This window comes from Vipera ursinii, assembly GCF_947247035.1.
Source record: "Vipera ursinii genome assembly, chromosome: 1".
Lineage (NCBI taxonomy): Eukaryota > Metazoa > Chordata > Lepidosauria > Squamata > Viperidae > Vipera > Vipera ursinii.
Window position 1 is genome coordinate 358,211,268 of NC_139512.1, and position 25,816 is coordinate 358,237,083.

At 52.3% G+C, this 25,816-nt stretch overlaps 1 protein-coding gene across 5 annotated transcripts in view; it reads left to right on the forward strand.

The window, feature by feature from the left end:
* The window catches only part of PHF12 (PHD finger protein 12), a 56,550-nt gene that overhangs the window by 25,591 nt on the left and 5,143 nt on the right, over positions 1-25,816 (forward strand). The window contains exons 3-15 of one of the 5 annotated variants that reach the window (XM_083379673.1): positions 3,333-3,405; positions 4,970-5,363; positions 6,646-6,766; positions 10,273-10,405; positions 10,510-10,674; positions 13,813-13,977; positions 16,161-16,929; positions 20,182-20,301; positions 23,186-23,332; positions 24,670-24,804; positions 25,073-25,155; positions 25,271-25,409; positions 25,497-25,606. In XM_083379673.1, the coding sequence (XP_083235799.1) occupies positions 3,333-3,405; positions 4,970-5,363; positions 6,646-6,766; positions 10,273-10,405; positions 10,510-10,674; positions 13,813-13,977; positions 16,161-16,929; positions 20,182-20,301; positions 23,186-23,332; positions 24,670-24,804; positions 25,073-25,155; positions 25,271-25,409; positions 25,497-25,606 (2,554 nt within the window). The remainder of the gene's footprint in view (positions 1-3,332; positions 3,406-4,969; positions 5,364-6,645; positions 6,767-10,272; positions 10,406-10,509; positions 10,675-13,812; positions 13,978-16,160; positions 16,930-20,181; positions 20,302-23,185; positions 23,333-24,669; positions 24,805-25,072; positions 25,156-25,270; positions 25,410-25,496; positions 25,607-25,816) is intronic. The other 4 variants (XM_083379669.1, XM_083379670.1, XM_083379671.1 and 1 more) reach the window with 4 other exon arrangements.

Below are 25,816 nucleotides of genomic sequence, written 5' to 3' on the forward strand. Positions count from 1 at the left end.
ATGCAAGTAGAAAAATAGGGACCGCTCCGGTGGGAAGGGAACAGCGCTCCGTCTTTCTCTAGATCCACCCAAAAGCCGGAGAAAAATGCTTGCTTGGGGGCAGCCCTTGCACCCTGCCCCCCCCCCCAGCGTTGGGCTTCTGCCCAGTGGCAGTGGAGTCTGGCTGGACAGCTAGCCAAAGGTGTTTTCACCCCAGAAGAATTTGGGCAGAGGGTCCAGGGTGCGAGTCAGGGGACCCAGTCAGGTTTTACAGGGGTGGGACGTGGGAGGAATGAGTTTGGGGGTGTTGAGTTGCTTATGTGTCTTCCCCCCCCCCCCCCGCCAGGAAAACAGCAAGTGGGTCTGGTTTTTTTTTGCAGGAAAACCCTGCGTAGTTCTGAGCTACCCTGTAAATTATTGTATAAGCCTGTAAGCCCGGGGCATCCAACCTTAGGAACTTTAAAGTCTTAAAGTACCTGTTTAAGCTTTAAGACAGGGGTCTTCAAACTTGGCCCTTTTATGACTTGTGGACTACAACTCCCAGAATTCCTCAGCCAGTGTGCCTGGCAGAGGAATTCTGGGAGTTGAAGTCCAGAAGTCATAAAAGGGCCAAGTTTGAAGACCCCTGCTTTAAGATGTCAACTCCCAGAATTATTTCCTCGGAAATAGGTGATTAATCCATCGTAGCTATTTTACACAATTAATGCAGCAAACCCTTTTGCGGTATCCCTCTCTTGCACTTTAGTATTTAGTATGACTAAGGGGCCCTGACAGGTAAGGGTGGAGATTATCTCATAGTTAGGCTGTGCCAGGGGTCTTCCAACGTGGCCCTTTTTAAGACTTGTGGACTTCAACTCCCAGAATTCCTGAGGAATTCTGGGAGTTGAAGTCCACAAGTCTTAAAAAGGGCCACGTTGGAAGACCCCTGGGCTACGCTGTGGTTTGACAGTGTGCAACGGACAGATCGGATGCCAGATTGTGTGGTTTGAAGATAGATTTTTCTCTGTTATTTATTATTTTATTCTAGAATTTTTAACTGGATATTCCTGGAGGGTTTTTAACCTGCTCTGGGCCTTTGACCGTAATAAACATCGGCTTGACTTGTATGTAGCTCAGGGAAGCTGTGCCCTTCAATAAAACTCATCATTTCCCTGCTGGCTGAGGAATTCTGGGAGTTGAAGTCCACAGGCTTTAAAGTTTCCAAGGTGTGGACAGACAGACACACACACACAAACACACACACACACACACCCGGTGCTGTAAGTGATTCATAATCAGGCCGATTTAGGAAATCCTCTCCTTTTTGGTGTGTGTGTGTGTGTGTGTGTGTGTGTGTGTGTGTCTGTGTGACAAATTTGCAGAATGCATCACACGTCCCGTAAGAACATGGCGTAACTGGCAGACGTCACTTCCTGCCCTCGGGGGCCTTAAATCTTAACAAGCTACGTTCGTAGTAGTAGTAGTAGCAGCAGCGTACTCTTCCTGGAAGGAAACAACAATCTCGCGTAACAATCTTGGGAAGCTCTTTGTGCCTTTTTTCAGGACCTTGGATGTTGCCTCCTGTTAAAATTCTTTTCAACTGGACACCTGAAAAATGTTAACTTTGGGCCACGGAGCTGGGCTCTTGCCAAAAAACATGCGTAAAAGCAGCTCAGCTTCGGAGACCAGTGAATAAAGTCTTAGTAGCGCTCTGTGTACGCCCTGCTTCTTTTTTTTTTTTTTCCTGGATGTCTTCCAGCTGATCGATGAAGTAGTGTGGCTAGCAATATCCCACTTCAGGTTTTACTTCCTGAAAGCTCTTCTAATTAGAAGGCAGGTGTTAATTGGGATTGTTTTAACTGCATGTGGAAAAACCACCCCCCTCTTTTTTTTTCCTTTTTAAAAAAAAGTCAGCTAACCCTTCTCTCTGCCGTGTTCTGGATTTGGGGCGAGCTGTTTTAATTGCCCCTGAAACTTGACACCGGGGGTCGGGGGGGGGAATCAGGAAGCTAAGCGAATGTACCTCTTATTTTTTCCCCCCCAGCTTTCCCCAGCTGTGCCTTCTTCACTGCGGTCGGTCGCTGTGTGGGTTTTTCACAATGCTCTTGAGGCTGTTGGTCCTGTTCGCTTCCCTGATTCCTGAGCTGTGCTCTCAAAATGGCTGCTGGCTTTTCTGCCTCCTGATTTTAAACAGAAGGAGCAGCAAGCTTTGGGGTCTGGCAGACAAGGGGGGTGTGGGTCTGGGTGTCGCTTCCAGACCATTTCCAGAAATAGTTCTAATTCTAGTCCTGCCTTAATGCACAAAAGCCAGCTGGGTGAATTTGGGCCAATCACCAGGAGAGGGTGAGTTCTAGTCCCGCCTTATGCACAAAAGCCAGCTGGGTGAATTTGGGCCAATCACCAGGAGAGGGTGAGTTCTAGTCCCGCCTTATGCACAAAAGCCTGCTGGGTGACTTTGGGCCAATCACCAGGAGAGGGTGAGTTCTAGTCCCGCCATAGGCACAAATGCCAGCTGGGTGAATTTGGGCCAATCACCAGGAGAGGGTGAGTTCTAGTCCCGCCTTATGCACAAAAGCCAGCTGGGTGACTTTGGGCCAATCATCAGGAGACTGTGAGTTCTAGTACCGCCTTAGGCAGAAAAGCCGGCTGGGTGACTCTTGGCCAGTCACCAAGAGACGTTGAGTTTTAGTCCCACCTTAGGCATGAAAGCCAGCTGGGTGACTTTGGGCCAATCACCAGGAGACGGTGAGTTCTAGTACCGCCTTATGCACAAAAGCCTGCTGGGTGACTTTGGGCCAATCACCAGGAGAGGGTGAGTTCTAGTCCTGCCTTATGCACAAAAGCCTGCTGGGTGACTTTGGGCCAATCACCAGGAGAGGGTGAGTTCTAGTACCCGCCTTAGGCACAAATGCCAGCTGGGTGACTTTGGGCCAATCACCAGGAGAGAGTGAGTTCTAGTCCCGCCTTAGGCACAAAAGCCAGCTGGGTGACTTTGGGCCAATCCCTCTCTCTCTCTCTCTCAGCCCAGCCCACCTCACCGGGTTGTTGTTCTGGGGAAAATAGGAGGAGGAGAGGTATGTTGGCTATGTCTGCAGTCTTCCGTTACTTGTAAACAAAAAACAAACGGAACAAGGCTGGATACCAATAAATAAATAAAGTTTTTTTTTAAAAAAAATAGATGGAGAGCCTTCCTCTCTCCCGGGCAAAGAAGGGCTATAACCGAAGTTTGACGCTGAAAGCAGGACGCAGAAGCAGTCAGGCGCCCTCCAGTTCCGCACGGGCCCTTGTCGCCTGGGACGTGTCGCATCGCAGCGCCGGTTGTGAGGGTGGCAGAATGCGCGCAACTCATTTGTGCTTCTTGTCTCCTCCCACAGCAACCCTCCGTTGAGCGAGGAGATGCTGCCTCCCGGGGAATGGATGTGCCATCGCTGCACCGTGCGCCGGAAGGTAAAAGAGATTTTGGGGACACACACACATACACACACCCCCCCTTTCTTCCTCTCTGGAAGCCGAACAATGGATCCCAACAGCTGTAGGAAATAAGCCTAGCAAAGGCACAGCTGGCGCTGTTGCAGCAGACAAAAAAGCCTCTTTGAACACCCTTTTTTTTCCTTTTTTTTTGGCCCCTCACTCTTAAGGGGGAAAGTGCATTATAAATCTGAGAAAATCACTCAGACTTATATACCGCTTTCGCCAGTGCTTTACAGCCCGCTCTAAGCCGTTTACAGAGCCAACATTTGGCCCGCAACAGTCTGGATCAGGGGTGTCAGACTCAATTTCATTGAGGGCCGCATCAGCATGGCGGTTGCCCTCAGGGGGCCGGGTGGGTGTGGCCTGGGTGGGTGTGGCCTGCTGGGTGGGCGTGGCTAGAGTGCGTATGGCCTACTGGGTGGGCGTGGCCAGCTCTGCATCCTTCGCATCAAGGGTGCCTATGGGGGCCTGGGCAGGAGTGGGGCAGATCTGAGGGTCTCTGGCAGGAGGAGGGTCTCTGGGCTGGGGCCAAGGCAGTGGGGGCCGTTCCCTCACTGTTTCCAGGACGGCTTCGGGGGCCGCATGAAACCACTTCGCGGGCCGGATCTGGCCTCCAGGCCTTGTGTTTGACATGTCTGGTCTGGATCCTCGTTTTATGGACTTCGGAAGGCTGAGTCAACCTAGGTCAACCTTGGAGATAAACGACTCCCCCACCCCTAAGGAGTAACTTACTGGCCTGAAGTGCAGCATGGGAACCAGCGCTTCCCCGCTCTCAGGCAGCTGTGGGTGTCCACCTCCTTGGGCCACTTGCGGCCCCGGACGGGGCAGGCCGACCCCGCTCCTCCCAGGCTGGCACCGGCCTCTTCCCCTCTCCACCGGACGGACGCTTCCCTTGCCAAGCCCCCCACTTCCTTCCAGCAAGTTGGAAAACAACGGGGGGGGGGCTCCCGCTGTCTCTAGGTGACAGCGGCAGGGAGAGAACGAGGGCTGCCCCCTTGGCTGCTCCTCCTTGGGGGGAACGGCGGAGGAGGGGAAGCGCCTGGGCTGGGCTGCAGCTGGTCAGCGGAGAGGCAGGCGGAAGGTGCAGCAGCTGCAGGGCCAGTCCGGAGAGCAAGTGGAGATAAGCAGAGATATTCTCCCAGCCCTGGGAACCCCCCAACCCCACCCCACCCCGGCATCTGGGGCACAGAGTTTCCAGCTGCTGCTGCTGCTGCTGCATGTATAAAGGAGTATCTTTCGCCTGCCTGCCATCCATCCATCCATCCATCCATCCATCCATCCATCCATCCATCTATCCATCTATCTATCTATCTATCTATCTATCTATCTATCTATCTATCTATCTATCTATCTATCTATCTATCTATCTATCTATCTTCACCTGGTTCCTCTTTCTTTCTTTCTTTCTTTCTTTCTTTCTTTCTTTCTTTCTTTCTCTCTCTCTCTCTCTCTCTCTCTCTCTCTCTCTCTCTCTCTCTCTCTCTCTCTCTCTCTCTCTCTCTCTCTCTCGGAAGACTGACGGCTGGTTTGTGTCTTGCAGAAGAGAGAGCAGAAAAAGGAACTCGGTCACATGAACGGCTTGGTTGACAAGTCCGTCAAGAGGACCTCGTCTCCCACCAGCGATGCTGACTACTTGGACCGGGCGGGTGGTGGGAGCCTCCGGACCCTTCCCCACGCCCGGCTCTTGGAGCGCAGAGCCAGCCGGCCCGGCACCCCGACCTCCAACACCAGCAGTGACACCCCCAACTCGGAGCAGAACGACGTGGACGAGGACATAATTGACGTGGACGACGACTCTGCCCCCGGGGGGGAAGCCGAGGGGGGGCAGCCTCACCTGAAGCGGCCCTTCGAACTGCTCATCGCGGCCGCCATGGAGAGGAACCCCACCCAGTTCCAGCTGCCCAACGAGCTCACCTGCACCACGGCCCTGCCAGGTGAGTCGGCGGCGGCAGCGGCGCTTGGTGTGGGAGCCCCTTGCAAGGGCGGGGATGGCCAAGGCCCAAAGGGGCATCCTTGGGGGGGGGGGGTTCCGCTTGGCTTCCGGCATCGCCTGGACCAGGAAGCATAGTGGGTGGTTGAGCCAAGCCAGGGGGTCTTTTGCTTGAGCAGTGGGGGGGGAGGCAGCGGTGGCACCCAGCATTCTGGAAGTTGAAGACCCCCGGGCGTAAAGGTCATAAAGGGGCTGCCAGAGTTGCCCAGCCCTGCAGTTGAGGGTGAGCCCGGGCAGATTCCCCCCTTCAGATCCCCAATACCTACCTAGCCCTGTCTGTCTGTCATCGGTGTGTGTTTGTGTGTATCAAATTTAGAGGTCTGTATATAATATCAGTCTACCTACCTACCTACCTACCTTATTGTCTGTCTGTCTGTCTGTCTGTCTGTCTGTCTGTCTCTCTCTCTCTCTCTCTCTCTCTCTCTCTCTCTCTCTATCTCTATCTTATCTCTGGGTCTGCATCCTGTGTGTATCAAATTTAGAGATCTAATCATCGGTCATGTATTCTTCCCCCCACCCCCGTGTGTATATGTATGTTTATATATCTCAGATTTAGGGATCTATCACCTGTCATCTATCCACTAGGGTGGGGGTGTCTGTGTGCATTATTTAGGGATCTATATCTCCCTGTGTGTATCAAATTTAAAGAGCTATATCTATATCATCAATCTACCTACCTATCATTTATTTATTTTAAGAAGAGACTGGACAGCCACTTGTCTGAAATGCTATAGGTTGAAATGTGTTTGAGTGGCATAGGTTCTCCTGCTTGAGCGGGGGGCTGGACTAGAAGACCTCCAAGGTCCCTTCCAGATACTGTTCTGTTCTGTTCTATTCATTTTCCATTCCATTCCATTCTATTTTCTTCCATTCCATTCCATTCCATTCCATTCCATTCCATTCCATTCCATTCCATTCCATTCCATTCCATTCCATTCTATTCTATTCTATTCTATTCTATTCTATTCTATTCTATTCTATTCTATTCTATTCTATTCTATTCTATTCTATTCTAATGTGTCTGTATGCTTGTGTGCATCAAATTTAGAGATCTATCACTCGTCATCTATCCTGTCTGCCTCCCTTTCTCTCTTTCCCTCTCTCTCCCTGTATATGTGTGTGTGTGTGTGTGTGTGTTTGTAGTATATCACATTTAGAGACCACCCATCTCACTCCCGGAGCAGCTCTCTTCCTGTTCTGCTTGACTTCCTGTTCTGCCCTGCCAGGTACTAGTAAGCGGAGAAGGAAGGAAGAGAGCTCCGGGAAGAACGTCAAGAAAGCACAGCACGAGCTGGACCACAACGGCCTGGTTCCCTTGCCGGTGAAAGTCTGCTTCACGTGCAGCAGGTATCAGCTTGGCTCGGGCGGGGGGGGTCCCGTACCTGTGGGGACATACCTGGGGTTTGGGCTGGGGGTCTTATACCTGTGCACGGGAAGGGGAGATGTTCCCCATTTCAGAAGCTCAGCAGCACCCCCGCATGCGCGCGCGCGCACACACACACACACACACAGACACGCATGCACGCACGCACCTCAGCTTAAAGTTGCCTCTGTGCTGGCCTGGCCTTGTCAGGTCCTCCAGGAAATTAAATTTAATTTTAATTTAATTGGATTTATATACCGCCCTTTCCCGAAGGACTCAGGGCGGTTTACAGGGTAATTTAAAACAAGAAATACAAAAGTTAAAAACAATTAAAAATAATTACAACAGTCCCTGAAAAAAGTAAAAAAAAAACCAATTAAAATTAAAATTAAAATTAAAATTCTCAGCCTGGGCCAGAGAGCTCAAAGAGCCAGGTCTTCAGGTCCCGGCGGAATGAACGGAGGTCGGGGGCAGTCCTAAGCTCCACTGGCAGCTGGTTCCAGAGGGCAGGCGCCCCCACAGAGAAGGCCCTTCCCCTGGGTGTTATCTGCCGGCAATCTTTTACCGGCGGCACCCTGAGAAGACCCTCCCTGTGGGAGTGCACAGGACGAAGGGAGCTTGATGTTGTGTTCCCTCAGATAATCCGGACCCAAGCCATTTAGGGCTTTATAGGTCATCACCAGCACCTTGAATCTCACCCAGAGGGCAACCGGAAGCCAATGCAGCTCGCGGAGTAGAGGTGTTACGTGGGAGTATCGGGAAACCCCCATCACAACTCACGCGGCCGCATTCTGCACCAGCTGAAGCCTCCGAGTGGTCCTCAAGGGCAGCCCCATGTAGAGAGCATTGCAGTAGTCTAACCGGGAGGTCACGAGCGCATGAGTGGCTGTGCGTAGGGCATCTCGGTCCAGATAGGGCCGCAACTGGTGCACCAGGCGAACCTGGGCAAAAGCCCCCCTAGTCAGGGCTCCTATCTGGTCTTCAAAATTGAGCCGGGAGTCCAGGAGGACGCCCAAGTTGCGGGCCCTATCGACGGGAAAGAAGCAGTCTGGAACTCAGGAGGAATTTCCTGACAGTGAGAACAATGGATCAGTGGAAAGGGTAGTGGGTCCTTGGTGCTCTCTGAACAGGCTTGTTTTCTTGCAGATGTTGCGTTACCTAAACTAGGTAACATGGTCAGCAGTAGCACTGTTGGTGTTCCCTAGCTGGGTCATGAAACGTCTGCAAGAAAATAACCAACCTCGGAGAGCGGCAGGGACCTCATTCTCCTCCTCCTCCTCCTCTTCCAGCCCCCTCTCCACAAAGCCCCCTCCCTTCTAGCACTGATGATGTTCCCTACTTGGGTCATGAAACGTCTGCAAGAAACCCACCCAGCCCAGAGAGCACCCAGGACCCCACACTTCTCCTTTTTGTAAACCCCACTCCCTTCTAGCATTGATGATGTTGCCTAGTTTGATAATGAAATGTCTGCAGGGAAACCACCCAGCTCAGAGGGCACCCAGGACCCCACAGTCCTCCTCCTCCTCCTCCTTTCTAGCACTGATGATGTTCCCTACTTGGGTCATGAAACGTCTGCAAGAAACCCACCCACCCCAGAGAGCACCAAGGACCCCTCATTTCAAGCTTGAGCTGCAAATATTCTCCTTTATTGGGAAAGGGTGGGTGCTCCATCACGAGGTTTTTAAGAAGAGACCGGAGACCGGACAGCCACTTGGGTCTGACATGGTCTACGGTCTCCTGCTTGAGCGGTGTGTGTGTGTCTGTGTGTGTTAGTGTTAGACTAGAAGACCTGCAAGGTCCCTTTCAACTCTTGTCATTCTGAATTTCCCGATGGAATTCCTCTTTTTCTGCTTCCCCACAGTTGTGCTGGCAGGTCACAAGTGAAGGGCTTTCTCACGTTACAAGGGTTAGGGTTAACCCTAACCCTGACCCCTGGCAGGAGGTGACAGGGTGGGATGACCAGAGGAAAGGAGAAGGAGAAGGAGTATCTAATATTGCGTGTATTGACAGCAGCGAGAATAGCATTTGCCCAGTACTGGGAAAATGGAAACCTACCAGCTGAGGAGTCTTAATCAAGAAAATATTAAGAGTGTGCAGAAATGGACAGATTAAACTTGGAGATTAAAGAGAAAGAGGATTCAATTCATTGGGATAAATTTTTACCAACCGTTAGGCAAACGAACTAGCCAGAAATGAATGTCGTATGTTATTTTGAATGTATATTGGTGAGAAGAATGATACGTATTGACCGACTGATACCGCTTGTGATGACCGTTTGGACTGAGATGCTCTACGTACAGTCACTCATGCGCTCGTGACCTCCCGGTTAGACTACTGCAATGCCCTCTACATGGGGCTGCCCTTGAGGACCACCCGAAGGCTTCAACTGGTGCAGAATTCAGCCGCGCGAGTTTTGATGGGAGCTTCCCGATACTCCCACGTAACACCTCTTCTCCGCGAGCTGCATTGGCTTCCGGTTGCCCTCCGGGTGAGATTCAAGGTGCTAACAATGACATACAAAGCCCTAAATGGCTTGGGTCCGGACTATCTAAGGGAACACCTGCTGCCGGCATCATCTTCCCATCGTCCTGTGCGCCCCCACAGGGAGGGCCTTCTCAGGGTACCGTCGGTTAATGAATGCCGGCGGGTTATTCCCAGGGGGAGGGCGTTCTCTGTGGGTGCACCTGCCCTTTGGAACCAGCTTCCCACAGAGCTTAGGACTGCCCCCGACCTTCACTCATTTCGCCGGGACATGAAAACGTGGCTCTTTGAGCTGTTTAGTCCAGACTGTGGTGTTGTTAATTTAACTGGGTTTTAGATTTACTTTTGGGGCTTGAATTTAATTTAATTGTTTTATTTGTTTTTAATTTTTTGTATGCATGGTTTTAACTGCCCTGTAAACCGCCCTGAGTCCTACGGGAATAAGGCGGTATACAAATCCAATAAAATAAATAAATATACATTACAGCTATTTGCTGTTACGTTAATTAGCGTTAATTGGACATTTGTACCCGGACGATAGTCTGTTTGCTAAAGCTTGGAAATGTTATTGGGGGGGGGCAGCCCCAATGTTGTTTCCAAGCCCGTTCCCATCCTAACTTGGCTCTTCGAGCTGTCTGGCCCAGACTGAGGGGTTTTCATTTTTAATTGGGTTTTAGTTTTAAATTTCGGGGACTTGAATTAATTAATTGTTTTAAGTGATTTTAATTTTTGTATGTTGCGCTTTTTAATTTTCCCTGTAAACCACCCTGAGTCCTACGGGAATAGGGCGGTATATAAATTTAATAAAATAAAATAAAATAAATAACCCCCATCCCAAACTCTGATTATATCCTCTCCCCTAACCTTATAAAATTCAGTAAAAAAAACTTTTTATTTTTATTTTTTTTTAAAAAAGGGAGAGGGGAAAAGTCCAAGAGGACATCCACCCCCACCCACCCTCCACTTCGGTCTTCTCCACGGAGTAAGGGGTTGCGGTCTTCTTTTCCAGGAGTTGCCGGGTGGCCCCCCTCATCCAGTGCGACTATTGCCCTCTCCTCTTCCACATGGACTGCCTGGAGCCCCCCCTCACGGCCATGCCGCTGGGCCGCTGGATGTGCCCCAATCACATTGAGCACGTGGTGGTAAGCCGGGGCCTCCCCTTGGAGTCGGGGTGGTGGTGGGGGGGCTGGGGGGGGGTGTGAGAGCAAATGGCTGTTTTTCCTTAGTTCCGCTCCGTCTCTTTCAGCTGAACCAGAAGAACATGACGCTCAGCAACCGCTGCCAGGTCTTCGACCGCTTCCAGGACACCATCTCTCAGCACGCGGTGAAGGTGGACTTCTTGAACCGGATCCACAAGAAGCACCCGCCCAACCGCCGGGTGGTCCAGTCGGGGAAGAGGAAGGGGCTCAAGGTAGGAGACCCCGGGTCACACAGGCAGCGGCATCCGCCGCAGCCCGGCTCCCCCCCCCCCAAAAAAAGAAGCCAACACAATCCTGGCTGGGCTGCATAAACAGAGGCCTAGAATCAAGATCACGCGAAGGTATTAGTGCCGCTTTATCAAGCCCTAGTAAGGCCACGCCTGGAATACTGCAGCCAGTTTTGGTCACCGTCTCACCAAAAAGATGTTGGAGAGTTTGGAAAAAGTGCAAAGAGCAGCAACAGAGGATCCAAGGCCTGGAGACCAAAACATAAGAAGAACGGCTGCGGGACTTGTGTTTGGCTGGTCTAAAGAAAAGAAGAAATAGGGAGGACATGATAGCAGCGTTCCAGTACTTGAGGGGCTGCCACAAAGAGGAGGGGGGTCACATTATTCTCCAAAGCACCAGAGGGCAGTACGGGAAACAACGGTTGGAAGCTGATCAAGGAGAGAAGCAACCTGGAATTAAAGAGAAGGTTCCTGAGAGTGAGGAGAATTAGCCAGTGGAACAGCTGGCCTCCAGAAATCGTGGGCGCTCCATCACTGGAGGTTTTTAAGAAGAGATAGAGAGTCACCTGTCTGAGATAGTGTAGGTTCTCCTGCCTGAGCAGGGGGCTGGACTAGAAGACCTCCAAGGTCCTATATTCTATTCTATTCTATTCTATTCTATTCTATTCTATTCTATTCTATTCTATTCTATTCTATTCTATTCTATTCTATTCTATTCTATTCTATTCTTTCCATATTCTTTCCATATTCTATTCTACTCTACTCTACTCTACTCTACTCTACTCTACTCTACTCTACTCTACTCTACTCTACTCTACTCTACTCTACATTCTCTATTCTATTTCTACCCCAAACTGGGCATTTAGGAAAGAAAGACCCATGACTCCATTTGCAGCAAAAGGTATACTTTTAGTAAAGCCAAGTGGTTACAGCGTAGGAAAGCCGGATCTGAAGATTACAGCATTAGCCAGGTTAAGAAGAGTTTGGATAGCCATTCATTATTTACTTACTTACTTACTTAAATTTATATGCCGCCCTTCTCCCTAAGGACTCAGGGTGCCTCACAACAATAAAAATTAAAAAAGAACAAACATAGAATGAAAATTTAAAAAGAATTAAACTAGTAAATACAACGATTACATGACAATTTAAAACCCAGTAAAAGCCTAATTAAAATACGTAGTCAGTCCAGGCCCGCTTGTTGGAACAACCAGGTCTTCAGGTCACGGCAGAAGGACCGAAGGTCAGGGGCCATCCGCAGCTCCGGGGGCAACTCATTCCAGAGGGTCGGTGCGGCCACAGAGAAGGCTCTCCCCCCGGGAGTCGCCAGCCGGCAATGCCTGGCCGAGGGAACCCTGAGGAGGCCGACTCTGTGGGAGCGGACCGGGCGAAGGGAGGTTGACAATGGCAGCAGGTGGTCTCGCAAGTACCCCGGGCCTGAGCCATTTGTCTGAAATGGTATAGGCCTGTGCAGGGGATTGGACTAGAGGACCTCCAAGGTCCCTTCCAGCTTTGTCATTCCGTTTACTTCCTCCCTGGTCATCTTTCCAGGGTCCCATAAAGTTGAAATTAGTTGTTTTTGGTAACAATAAAGGAGGATATTTGTAGCTGAGGGTTGACGTGAGGGGCCCTGGGTGCTCCCTGAGCTGGGTGGTTTCCTTACCCAAACTAGGTCAACTCAGGGCTAGAACCGGATTGGAACAACAGCCCAACCAAGAAACTGCCCGAGAGCCAACAGCCAAAGCATCTCTTAAGACCGTCGACACTGACAGGGCAACCAGCAGAATATAAAACTGAGAGCAAACTGCATTCTTTACTAGCCCTGATGATGTTCCCTAGCTGGGCCATGAAACGTCCGCAAGAAAATAGTCAAGCTCAGAGAGCACCAAGGACCTACAGTCCTCCCCCTCCCCATCTCCTCCCCCTCCTCCTCCTCCTCCACCACCTCTACACAAATCTAGCACTGATGATGTTTGTTTGTTTGTTTGTTTATTTATTTAATTTGTATACCGCCCTTCTCCCGAAGGACTCAGGGCGGTGAACAGGGCAATACATAATAAAAACAAGGTACAAAAATTAAAAAGTAATTAAACAGCAATGCCCGTAATAAATTAATACAGATTAAAAGGTTAAGATCAATTTATAAAACCCGACCCCATCCCATCAGGCCAGGCCAGCTTGTTCAAAGAGGTAGGTTTTAAGATCGCGCCGGAAGGAGACGAGATTGGGCGCCATCCGGAGCTCGACCGGAAGATGGTTCCATAAATCCGGCACGCCCACAGAGAACGCCCTCCCCCTGGGGGCCACCAGTCGGCATTCTTTGACCGGTGGCACCCTGAGGAGGCCCTGTTCTCTATTTGGGTGATGAGATGTCTGCAAGGAAACCACCAAACTCAGCACCAAGGACCCCACAGTCTTCCTCTTCTTCCTCCTCCTCCTCCTCCTCCTCCACCACCACCACCACCATCTCTACACAAAACTAGCACTGATGATGTTCTCTGGGTCATGAAATGTCTGCAAGGAAACCACCAAACTCAGCACCAAGGACCCACAGCTGTGGTCATCGTTGTTCTCCTCCTCCTCCTCCCTTCTAGCACTGATGAAGTTACTAGTTGGGTCATGAAACGTCTGCAAGAAAATCACCCAGCTCAGAGGGCACCAGGGACCCCACAGTTGTCCTCCTCCTCCTCCTCCTCCTCCTCCTCCTCCTCCTCCTCCTCCTCCTCCTCCTCCTCCTCCCCCCCCCCACAAACCACCCCTCCCCTTCTAGCCCTGATGTTCCCTAGTTGGGTCATGAAACGTCTGCAAGGAAACCACCCAGCTCAGAGGGCACCAGGGACCCCTCATGTTTTGGTAACACTTCTGATGTTTGGCACCTCTTTGATGGGCCCAACCGGTGTCCCTGGAGGGCTCTTGGTTCCGCTTCTGTTTCCCATCATTTCACCACGCTCCGCTCCCCCCGTGTTTTACGCCAGGCTGCCACCAGGGGAAGCCCGGCTGAAGCGACGGCAGATCCGACAGCCCTCCCGGGCGTCCCCAGCCATCCTCGTGGCCTCCCTTGCAGTGCCAGGGGATGCCAGCCTCCGATGGCCGTAACGACCTTCTCTTCTCCGCTGCCCGCAGGTCCCGGAGGCCATCAAGTCCCAGTATCGGATCCCACCAGCATTAATGGCGCCGGCGGCCATCCGGAACGGGGAGCTGATTTGCAACGGGTTTTCCGAGGAGTCTTTACCGAAGCCCCCCGGCAGCGCTTCCCAGCACTTAGCCGCCCAGGCTGAACAGCAAGAGGTAACGGCTGACACGCCTCGTATTTTTGTTGTGTGGGGGGGCAGTCGGGGGGAGGGTGGGCAGGGTCAGGGGGTTGCCCTCCTGGCAGGCTGCAGCCAACGCCCCCCTCTCTGGGTCTTAGAATTGGGACAGGGCCATCCGGCAGAGGAAATTAATCTAGGAGAGAAGCAACCTGGAACTAAGGAGAAACTTCCTGACAGTGAGAACAATTGACCAGTGGAACTCCTTGCCTCCAGAAGCTGCGAATGCTCCAAAAACTGGAAGTTTTTAAGAAGAGACTGGACAGCCATTGGTCTGGAATAGTATAGGGTTTCCTGCCCGAGCAGGGGGTCGGACTAGATGACCTCCAAGGTCCCTTCCAACTTTGTCATTCTGTTATTCTGTAAAAGTTCAGGAGAGAAGGGTGAGGGGGAGACATGATAGCAGCCTTCTAGTATCTCAGGGGCTGCCCCAAAGAAGAGGGAGTCAAGCTGTTCTCCAAAGCGCCTGAAGGCAGGACGAGAAGCAACGGATGGAAACCGATTGAAGAGAGAAGCAACCTGGAACTAATGAGAAATTTCCTAACAGTTAAATCAGTGGAACCACCTGCCTCCAGAAGCTGTGAATGCTCCAACACTGGAAGTTTTTAAAAAGAGATTGGATAGCCATTTGTCTGAAATGGTATAGGGTTTCCTGCCTGAGCAGGGGGTTGGACTAGATGACCTCTAAGGTCCCTTCCAACATCATCATCATCATTATAAAGCTTTTATTCATAAAACATGAAACTCAGTCAACTGAACACTCAGATTGACTGGCACTAATGGTTGACACGGGTTGCTGCCAGCCTCCTAGGTATCAACCAGGTATCACCGCCCTGAGTCCTTCGGGAAAAGGGCGGTATAGAAATATTAATAAATTAAATTAAATTAAATTAAAACGTAAGATGTTCCGAGTAGCGCAATTTTTTTGCAGCTTTGCTGGAGTTATTGCAGGAAGCTGCAGTTTCTTGATGTGTTTTGTAAAGTTTTTGGACCTCGTTCCCAGTGCCCCGATGACAATGGGTATCCCTGTTACACGTTTCATCCATCATATTATTATTGTTATTATTATTATTATTATTCCCTCCCACCCAAGCCGAGCTCCCCCAGCCCCCACAGAAACCCAGTGAGGCCAATTAGCCCGGCTCCTTCCCTTAGTTGGGGGGTCGGTTTGGCTCGCCTCGTACCAAGGAGGGCCCTCCCCTCTGCCCCACGGAGCCCCTTTCCTCGGCTTGGGGCGGGGGCTGCTGCTAGAAGAGCCCAAGGGAAGCAGGCCACAGATTTGGAACAGAGGTAGTCCCTGACTTACGACCGCGACGGACGTTTCCCGCGGGCGAGCAAGGCGTTTATCGAGCCAGCTTTGCCCTGTTTTACGACCTTCCTTGCCACGGCTCTTAAGCGAACCCCTTGCAGTCGCCCCGTCAGCAATGCGATGCAGTCGCCCCCAGCATGAGGCTCTTCTCCAGCGAGTCCTTCCTCCTCATCAGGTGGCCAAAGGATCTGAGTTTCCGCTTCAGGATCTGGCCTTCTAAAGAGCAGTCAGGGTGGATCTCCTCTAGGACCGACCGGTTCGATCGCCTTGCAATCCAAGGGACTCGCAGGAGTCTTCTCCAGCACCAGAGTTCAAAGGCCTCCATTCTTTGGCGCTCGGCCTTTCTTACGGTCCAGCTTTCACTGCCATACATTGCAACTGGGAAGACCACAGCCTTGATTATACGCACTTTTGTTGGCAGGGTGATGTCTCTGCTTTTTAGGGTGCTGTCTAGATTTGCCATGGCTTTCCTCCCCAGGAGCAAGCGTCTTTTAATTTCTTGGCTACAGTCCCCATCTGCGGTGATCTTGGAGCCCAGGAAAATAAAATCTGTCACTACCTCCATTTCTTCCCCATCTGTTTGCCAGGAATTGAGAGGGCCGGATGCCATGAGAGGTCATAAAATGGGGCAAAATGTCACTTAGCCGCCTCGCTGAGTGACGGAAAGGTTGGGCTCCATTTGTCGTCAGTCGAGGACTGCCTGCATACTTCCCCCTAGCGCTTACAGCTTGCTCTCCGGGCAGTTCGCTACCTCGGACCAGCCCTGCCAGGGCTACCTGCGGCTGGACTGAGAGCAGGGGGGGCAAAGCTGACCGTTTATCCTCCCTGACCTCTGACCTCCCTTTCTCTTTCAGTGGCTGTGCAGCATCGTGGCCCTGCAGTGCAGCATCCTCAAACACTTATCAGCCAAGCAGGCCCCTTTTTCCTGGGACTCGGAGCAGCTGGAGAAAGGGGATGTCAAGCCGGTGCTGGCGGCCGACGGCTCCCTGGCCAGTCCGTACCGGGCCGCGGACAAGCCCACCACCCCTTCCAACTGTCCGGCCTCTTGCCCCGTGGGGCTCACCCCCCAGAACTCCTTGCAGGACGAGACCCCCTACCCCTCCTCCGCGGACAGGCCCAAGAAGGCTCCCCCCTGCGGGACCTCCAACGGCCTCGGCGGGGCCGCCGAGGTGAAAATCAACGGCCCCAGCTTCTACGGCGAGGCCTCGGTGCCCGCCTCGTCCAGGCTGAGCGGGCAGGGCGGCTCCGTGTCTCACCGGCAGCAGCCCTGGCCGAGGCCCACCACTCCCCCGGCGGCTTACGGGCTCCTCAACCACGTGGCTGGCGCGGTGGTGAAGACGGAGAACGCCGCGGGACCTGTCTCGTGCCCGCACAAGGTCGCCGTGCCGGTCACCACCCTGCTGGCCTCCATCCCCAGCTCCTGCTTCAGCCTGGAAGCTGCCACGGCGTGGCCGCAGAAGAACACTCAGGCGCCGATCGGGCCTCTGCTGGCCACGGACCTGGGCGCAGCGGACTCTCCCGTCTCCGCCACGTGGGCACTCACTCCCCACCAGGCGGCTGTAGGGGAGGGAGGCTCCGCCGTGGCCCCTGCCCACGGCTTTTGCTCGTCAGCCCCACCTCCAGGTGAGCACAGAGGATGACTGGGGGGGGCTTCTGCTCCAGCCCCCACTTGCCAGAAATCCTGAATAAAGGCCTTTTTGTTTCCAAAGGCAAGATTGTTTTTTTAAAGCCTCTTTTAAGAAGGGCAGTCTGGAATCTTGTAGGGCACCTTGGAGGTCATGTAGTCCAACCCCCTGCTGAAGCAGGCGACCGTATCTCAGGGCTGTCCAACCTTGGAGCTTTTAAGACTTGTGGGTTAGACTAGAAGACCTCCAAGGTCCCTTCCCACTCTGTTATTCTGCTATGTCTTTCCAGTACAACTGCTGGGGTCAGGTTTGCCGTGGATGCCTGCGTGACGCCAAGGAAACAGGTCCGGGCTGCACTTGGCGATTGTGGCCGTGCCTGGCGTGGCACAAAGTGGACACAGGCTGCAGAAGTCCAGGGCTCTGCTCTCTGTGCCGTGGCCTAAGGCTGCTCTGCTGTCTTGCAGCCCTGGGCCTCGTGCCTGAGGGAAGGCGTCCCAAAGCAGGGTGGCGCAGTGGTTAGAGTGCAGTACTGGAGGCTACTTCTGCTGACTGCTGGCTGCCAGCAGTCCTTCCTTCTCCCTCCCTTTTCTCCCTTCCTTCCTTCCTTCCTTCCTTCCTCCCATTTTCTTCCTTCCCTCCTTCCTTCCTCCCTCCCTCCCATTTTCTTCCTTCCTTCCTCCCTTCCCTCCCTCCCTCCTTTCACCCCTTCCTTCCTTCCTTCTCCCTCCATTTTCTCCCTTCCTTCCTTCTCCCTCCCTCCTTTCACCCCTTCCTTCCTTCCTTCCTTCCTTCCTTCCTTCCTTCCTTCCTTCCTTCCTTCCTTCCTTCTCCCTCCATTTTCTCCCTTCCTTTCTTCCTTTCTCCATTCTTTCTCCCTCCCGTTTTCTTCCTCTCTTCCCTCCTTCTTTCTCCCTCCATCTCCTTCCTTCCTTCCCTCCTTCTTTCTCCCTCCATCTCCTTCCTTCCTTCCTTCCTTCCTTCCTTCCTTCCTTCCTTCCTTCCTTCCTTCCTTCCTTCCTTCCTTCCTTCCTTCCTTCCTCTCTTTCCTGTCCTGGTGCCGCAGTGGTTAGAACGCAGCATTGCAGGCTAATTCTGTCCACTGCCAGGAAGTTCGATCCTGACCGGCTCCAGGTTGACTCAGCCTTCCGTCCTTCTGAGGATGGAAAATGACTCTGTAAAATGACCCAGATTGTGTTTTTTTTGGGGGGAGGGGGGGTAAATAGGCTGACTCTGCAAAGCTTCTTAGAGAGGGCTGTAAAAGTACTATGAAGTGGCATATAAGACTAAGTGCTATTGCTGTTGCTACCTAAGGTCCCCTCTATGGTCTGTCTTCACGGGAGGTTTATTGTTTATTAGCGTATTTATTCCAGTCGTATCTCGAGGCTTGACTGTTTCAAAATGCGTCGAATTCGTAATTGGACGCCCTTTGAAGCAGAATCCTCCTCTTTCTCCCGCTAGTCGACATGCAAGGAAGGACTTGCCGGCTTCGGCTGCCTCGTGACTCGCTATTTCTTCCGGCTGAAATAGCGGGTCCCGTGGTAAGTCCCGTGGTTTTCTCAGGACTTGTCGGTTTTGGATTTCGTCGCATCATCTAGAACAGGGGTCCCCAACCTCCGGTCCGTGAACCAGCACCGGGCCGCGGCACGCCAGCAACCGGGCTGCAGAAACCAGCAAAGCCCCATCCGTGAGATGCGGGCAGCACACAAAACCACGCGCCCTCCGGTGCGTGGAAAAGCCTCCCTCCACGGAACCGGTTCCTGGAACGAGTAACCGACAAGTACTGAGGCGCTGCTCTATTATTTGTATCCGGAGGGACCGAAGGGAGATTGCCATAATTTGACAATGCAAATATCGAACAAAGAGCTTTTTAGCGGCACAAAGAACTTGTTCAGAGTGTGCAGGTTATCCCAGAAGCTAAATTTGGACTGAAAGGTAGAAGAAGGAGGTTTTTCTCTCAACCAGAAAAAATTTTCCTCTGTTTTTTTTTTTTGCCTTTTCCCAGTCGTAATTCCTTCTGTGTCTAGCCCCACTCACAAATAGATTTTGTTTCTTTTGCCACTGCACGCCAACAGGACAGTTGTCATAAAGGATACAGGTAGTCCTCGACTTAAGTGACCGTTCGAACTTAAGACGGCGCTGCAAATAACTTTTGACCGTTTTTCACACTTAACAACCTTTGCAGCGTCCCCATGGTCAGGTGATCAGAATTCAAAGGCTTGGCAACCGGCTCACATTTGTGACGGTCGCACTGTCCCCTGGGTTCACGGTGATCCCCTTTTGCGACCTTCTTACGTGCAGAGTCGGGGGGGAAAGCCAGATTCACAATGACCGGGTTATTGATTTAATAACTGCCGTGATTTTACTTAACTTTGGCTAAAAGAGCCGTCTTAAAATGCGGCAGAACCCACAACAAATGTCTCGCTTAGCAACAGAAATTTTGGGCTCCGCTGTGGTCGTAGGTCGAGGACTACTGTAATCACAGCCGTTTCCGAGCGTTTGTTAGTTTTCATTGCACTGGCTTGGTTATAAACCAGGGGCCTTCCAACTTGGCCCTTTGATGACTTGTGGACTTCAACTCCCAGAATTCCTCAGCCAGGCACGCTGGCTGTGGAATTCTGGGAGTTGAAGTCCACAAGCAGGGGTCTTCCAATTTGGCCCTTTGATGACTTGTGGACTTCCAGAATTCCTCAGCCAGGCATGCTGGCTGAGGAATTGTGGGAGTTGAAGTCCACCAGTAAGGGTCTTCCAACTTGGCCCTTTGATAACTTGTGGACTTCAACTCCCAGAATTCCTCAGCCAGGCATGCTGGCTGTGGAATTCTGGGAGTTGAAGTCCACAAGCAAGGGTCTTCCAATTTGGCCCTTTGATGACTTGTGGACTTCCAGAATTCCTCAGCCAGGCATGCTGGCTGAGGAATTGTGGGAGTTGAAGTCCACCAGTAAGGGTCTTCCAACTTGGCCCTTTGATGACTTGTGGACTTCAACTCCCAGAATTCCTCAGCCAGGCATGCTGGCTGAGGAATTCTGGGAGTTGAAGTCCACAAGCAGGGGTCTTCAAAGCTGGCCCTTTTATGACTTGCGGACTTCCCAGAATTCCTCAGGCAGGCACGCTGACTAAGGAATTCTGGGACTTGAAGTCCACAAGTCATCAAAGGGAAGACCCCTGTTATAAAGGGATTTAGCAGTCTGTCCAGAACTGGGAGATGTAACCCTAACCTGACCTGACCTCTTTGCTTTTCTCTCGTCTCCAGATGGAAAGGTCAGCCCGGGTCCCCTTCCTGGTTTAGCTACCCCTTCCTCGCTCCCTTCCAATTCTTCGGCCGCAGTGGACGTTGCAGGTCCCGTGAAGGCATTAATCGACGGCAGCGGAGGTGAGGGTCTTTCGTGAAGGTCTCGTTTCCCCAGGAGGGCAAATGCTTCTCCGATGGGATTCTTGCCATGGGCAGAACGTCTGTGGAGATTCTCCCTCACCCAGGTCAGGATCGTCCCAAAGGCGCCTTTTTTTTTCAGGAGGCCACTGGACTTTCTTGTTTTCCTTTGAAGACCTTTCGCTTCTCATCCCAGAAACTTCTTCAGTTCTGACTGAATGGTGGAGCATGGAGGGATTGACATTCCTTGCAGTCATCTGGTCACTCGCCCTCTTTCTGGGAGTGCCGGAGGCCACTTGGAGGTTTATCTGTATCTTCACCTGGGTCACCTGAGTGTAAAACAGGTGTGGAACCTTTTTGGAACGGCTGAAAGGCCTGTGTTGTAAACAGGAGATGGGTGGTGTTGTATTTCTCCCCCCCCCCCCCTCTGTTGAGGGAAGGCTGTTCAGTTTTGATCCAGATGGCCTCTTGGACCCCCTTTCAAACCGGCGGTCCTGTCTGTCCAAAATGTGGACTTTGCTGCCTTCGAAAGAGGGGCCTTGGTCTTTCAAATGCGGAGGGGCTGCTGACGGCGACTCTTAAGGCCACTCTGGAAGACAGCAAAGTCCACATTTTGGACCGACGGGACCGCTGGCTCGAACAGTTCTCTGGGCCTTGTCGAACAAAATGAAATTCAGGGTAGAGAAATGTCAAGTCCTACACTTAGGCAAGAGAAGCCCAAAAGGACACACATGGATTGGGCAGAACCAGGCACAATAGCAGCAACGGATGGAAACTAGTCAAGGAGAGAAGCAACCTGGAACTAAGGAGAAACTTCCTGACAGGTTTCCTGCCTGAGCAGGGGGTTGGACTAGATGACCTCCAAGGTCCCTTCCAGCTCTATTCCTATTCCATTCCATTCTATTCTATTCTCCAAAGCACCTGAAGGCAGGACAAGAAGCAACGGATGGAAACTAACCAAGGAGAGAAGCAACCTGGAACTAAGGAGAAACTTCCTGGCAGTGAGAACAATTAACCAGTGGAACAACCTGCCTCCAGAAGCTGTGAATGCTCCAACACTGGAAGTTTTTAAGAAGAGACTGGGCAGCCACTTGTCTGGAATGGTAGAGGGTTTCCTGCCTTAGCAGGGGGTTGGACTAGATGACCTCCAAGGTCCCTTCCACGTCTGTTATTCTGTTAATCAGTGGAACTCCTTGTCTCCAGAATTTGTGAATGCTCCAGCACTGGAAGTTTTTAAGAAGAGACTGGACAGCCATTTGTCTGAAATGGTATAGGGTTTCCTGCGTGAGCGGGGGGGTTGAACTAGATGACCTCCAAGGACCCTTCCAACTTTACTATTGTGATCAATCAAGGAGAGAAGCAACCTGGAACTAAGGAGAAACTTCCTAACAATGAGAACAATTAACCAGTGGAACGACCTGCCTCCAGAACCGGTGAATTCTCCAACACTGGAAGTTTTTAAGAAGAGACTGGACAGCCATTTGTCCGAAATGGTATAGGGTTTCCTGCCTGAGCAAGGGGTTGGGCTAGATGACCTCCAAGGTCCCTTCCAACTTATTATTATTATTATTATATAAAACTTTTATTCATAAAACATGAAACTCAGTCAACTGAACACTCAAATTGACTGGCACCAATGATTGACACAGGTTATCATCATCATCATTATTATTATTAACAACTCTGAGAGGGATCTTGGCGTCTTAGTGGACAGTCCATTAAACATGAGCCAGCCGTGTGCAGTGGCAGCCAGAAAAGCCAACGCAATCCTAAGATGCATTAACAGAGGGAGTCAGTCAAGACCGCGTGAGGCACTAATACCACTCTACAAAGCCTTAGTAAGACCCCAGCTAGAATACTGGAAGCAATTTTGGTCAGCCACACTACAAAAAAAGTGTTGGGACTCTAGAAAGAGTGCAGAGAAGAGCAACAAAGAGGATCAGGGGACTGGAGGCGAAAACATATAAGGAATGGCTGCTGGAAATGGGAATGTCTAGTTTAATGAAGAGAAGGGCGAGGGGGGACAGGATAGCAGCCTTCCAGTATTTGAGGAGTGGTCACAGAGAGGAAGGGGGTCCACCTTTTTTCCAAAGCACCCGAAGGCCAGACGGGGAATAACGGACGGAAAAAGATCAAGAAGAGATTCAACCTGGAAATAAGGAGAAATTTCCTGACAGTGAGAACAAGAAATCAGTAGAAGAGTTTGTCTACAGATGTTGTGGGAGTTTCATGAACTGGAGGCTTTCAAGAAGAGACTGGACTGCTGTCTTGTCAGAAATGGTGTAGTGTCTCCTACTTGGGCAGGGGGTTGGACTAGATGACCAAAAGATCCTTCCCAACTGTTTGTTACTCTGGTTCCGGCCTACCCCACGGTCCTTTCAGCAGTTCCTAGAAGGCTCCACACCCATTTGCACCCCTCTGATGACCCTGAGGACACAGGTGTAAACCTCCAAGAGGCCTCAAGGACTCTCCAAAAGGAAGCCAGAAGGACCGGCTGTCTGCAAGGAGTATAAATCCTCCCGTTCTCCAGCCAGAGCTGAAGAAGCTTCTGGGAGGAGAAGGGAAACGTCTTCAGAGAAAAGCAAAAGTCCAGTTATGTCCTGGAAAAGCACCTTTAGGGCTTGCGGTGGGCACTGCACGGAGACACGAACGCGTCGATGGCTGGCCGAGGGAACGGTCCCATTCTCAAGCTTTGTCATGTGCTCCAAACAGCCAGCCGGCCCACCTCTTGGTTTCTTCCTGTAACCCGTCGGGGGGTTGGGGGGTGGGGGGGACGTGCAGTCCTTTGGGGCTTTCTTCGGAGGCTGCTTGCGGCTCCTCGGGGTTGGCTGGCTCCTTGGCCCGGCCCAGGCTCTCCGCTTGATCCACCCCCTTGCCTTTTTGTTAGCAGAGATTGAGATCGGGATGCTGGATGAGAAACTGATCAAGTTCCTGGCCTTGCAGAGAATACACCAGCTCTTCGCCTCCAAAGCTCAGCCCGCAGCCGACCGCGTGGGAAGCCCCCCGCCCACTTCTGCCAGCAGCCCTGCCGAAGGTAGTCTGGGCCGCCATAATCCCGGCCTTCCAACTGGGGGGGGGGGCTGGGTTTAAAAGAGAATTGGGGGCTTGGCGTCCTCTTGCATGTGCCCCGTTTCTTCTCTCTGTCTCTCTCTTTCTCCTTCTCTCTCTCCTCGTGTTTTCCTCCCTCTCTTTCTCCTTCTCTCTCTCTCTCTTTCTCTGTGTCTCTCTCTCCTTCTGTCTTGTGTTTTTCTCCCTCTTTCTCTCTCCCTCTCCCTCTGTGTGTGTCTTTCTCTCCCTTTCTCTCTCTCTCTCCCTCTCGTTTTTTTCTCCCTTTCTCTTTCTCCCTCTCTCCCTCTCTCTCTCTCGTTCTCTTTCTCTCTTGTGTTTTTCTCCTCCTCTCTCCCTCTCTCTGTCTGTCTTTCCCTCTCCCTCTGTGTGTCCGTCTCTCTCTCTCTCTCCCCCTCGTGTTTTTCTCCCTCTTTCTCCCTCTCTTTGTTTCTCTCTCTCTTTCCCCCTCTCTTTCTCTCTCTTTTCTCTCTCATTCCCCCTCTCTTTCTCTCTCCCTCTCCCCCCCTCTCTCTTTCTTTCTTCCTCTTTCTCTTTCTCCCTCTGTGTCTTTCTCTCTCCTTCTCTCTTTTTCTGTCTCTCCCTCTCTCTCCCCTGCCCCCCACTCAACCCTTTGGTCTCCAAGTGTTGCCCTCTCCAAGGGCCAAATCCCGAGAGCCTGCTAGGTGCCCACCCCTGCTTAGAGTAGATACAGCGCTACCTTGATCCTCATCGTTAATCCGTGATCGGTTGCAGGAGGCACAACGAGCACCAAAAACGATGAGCACGAAACAAATTTTTCCCCATAAGGAGGGAGGTAGCGAGTCAGCAGGCAGCTGACACCGACACGTTCTAGCTGGTGCGTTGAGTATCAAACAAACAACGAGCGGCGGGACAAAAACGTCCTCGTCCAAATGCGTCGAGTACCAAATTCGATACGTTTCGAAGCGGCTGAGTACCGCTGTACTGCCGTAATCTGAATTAAAGCATCAGCGACAGGTGCCGGACTGTCTGTGCAGTGAAGGGGACACCCCAGCCCCAGCCTGGGCCCGGCTGCTCTTCCCTTGGACACCCCCTTCTTTCTGACCGTTCTACCATCGCCCTGGCACCCTTGCCCTGAGCAGTCTAGCTGGGCAAAGCCCGCTCTTTCCAGCAGGGAAGCTCGGCCGAGCTTTTCCCTGGAGTTGGGAGGGTTAAAAAAGGGGGGGCCTCCTTTTTTCCTGGGGAGGGATCTTGTGGGAAAGTGGAGCCCGCCGCAGTTCTTCTTAGCGGCGTTCAGAGAGAGAGGCGTATGGCAACTGAGCGATCCCGTCTCTGGCACGCCAGGCGCTTGGCACCCAGGGCATCTTTCTGCCTTTCCAGGACGGAGGAAGGAGGTGCAGGCCCGGGCGGTCTTCTACCCACTGCTGGGCTCGGGCAACGCGGTGAACATGTGCTACCGGACCCTCTACATCGGGACAGGCAAGGAAGGGCTGGTCCTCTGCGTGGCTGGGAGGTGTGGGTGGTCGGCGGCGGTGGGGAAGGAGCGCCTCCGCTCTTTCGCTGCCCCTCGGGGTGCGTTCCTGGGGCTCCCTCTGGCCCCCTCGCTGGGAAAGCCGCCCTCCAGGCGGCGGCTGATACATGATTTACGAACAAGAAATGCGGAGGTGAGCAACCCAAGGCCTGACCGGTAGTGGGGACCCCCGGATTGCGGTTCTGAGATCCCCCCCTTTCCTCCTCCGTTCGACAGGAGCAGACATGGACGTGTGCCTTACAAACTACGGTCACTGCAACTACGTCTCGGGCAAACACGCCTGCATCTTCTACGATGAGGTGAGAGCCGGAAGGCGGGCACCCAGGGCTTTCCGCTGCTCTGGCTGTTTCCCTCCCTCCCCCTCTCCCCCCCGGCAACCTGGGCCGTTTGGTGGCAACGGTGTTTCTTCCCCAGAACACCAAACATTACGAACTGCTGAACTACAGCGAGCATGGCACCACGGTGGACAACGTCTTGTACTCCTGCGACTTCTCCGAGAAGGCAGCGTTCATCCCGCCCAGCAGCATGGTCGCCAAAGTGCAGAGCGTGATCAGTAAGTTCTCCTGGGCTGCCACACACACACACACACACACACACACACTTGCCCAAAGGGTTATCCTGGAATCCTTTTACTTCTTAGGATCTGATGCTGGCTTGCTCGGAGTGGTGGGCGGCCCGCAAAACAGAAACACTTTTCAACGTGGCCCCTGCATCGGTGGCCGCGTGGCTCATTGGGAACGACACCGACGTGTGAGCTTGACCCCCACTTTTAAGTGTCAGTGTACGTCGTCCTCTACTTACCACCACGGTTGAGGAGGGGGAGGATTAGGGATGTTTGCTGCCTTGGGTTACAGGGAGTCCTTGACTTACAACCATGGTTGAGGAGAGGGACGGAGGATTAGGGATGTTTGCTGCCTTGAGTTACAGGGAGTCCTCGACTTAACGACCACGGTTCACAGG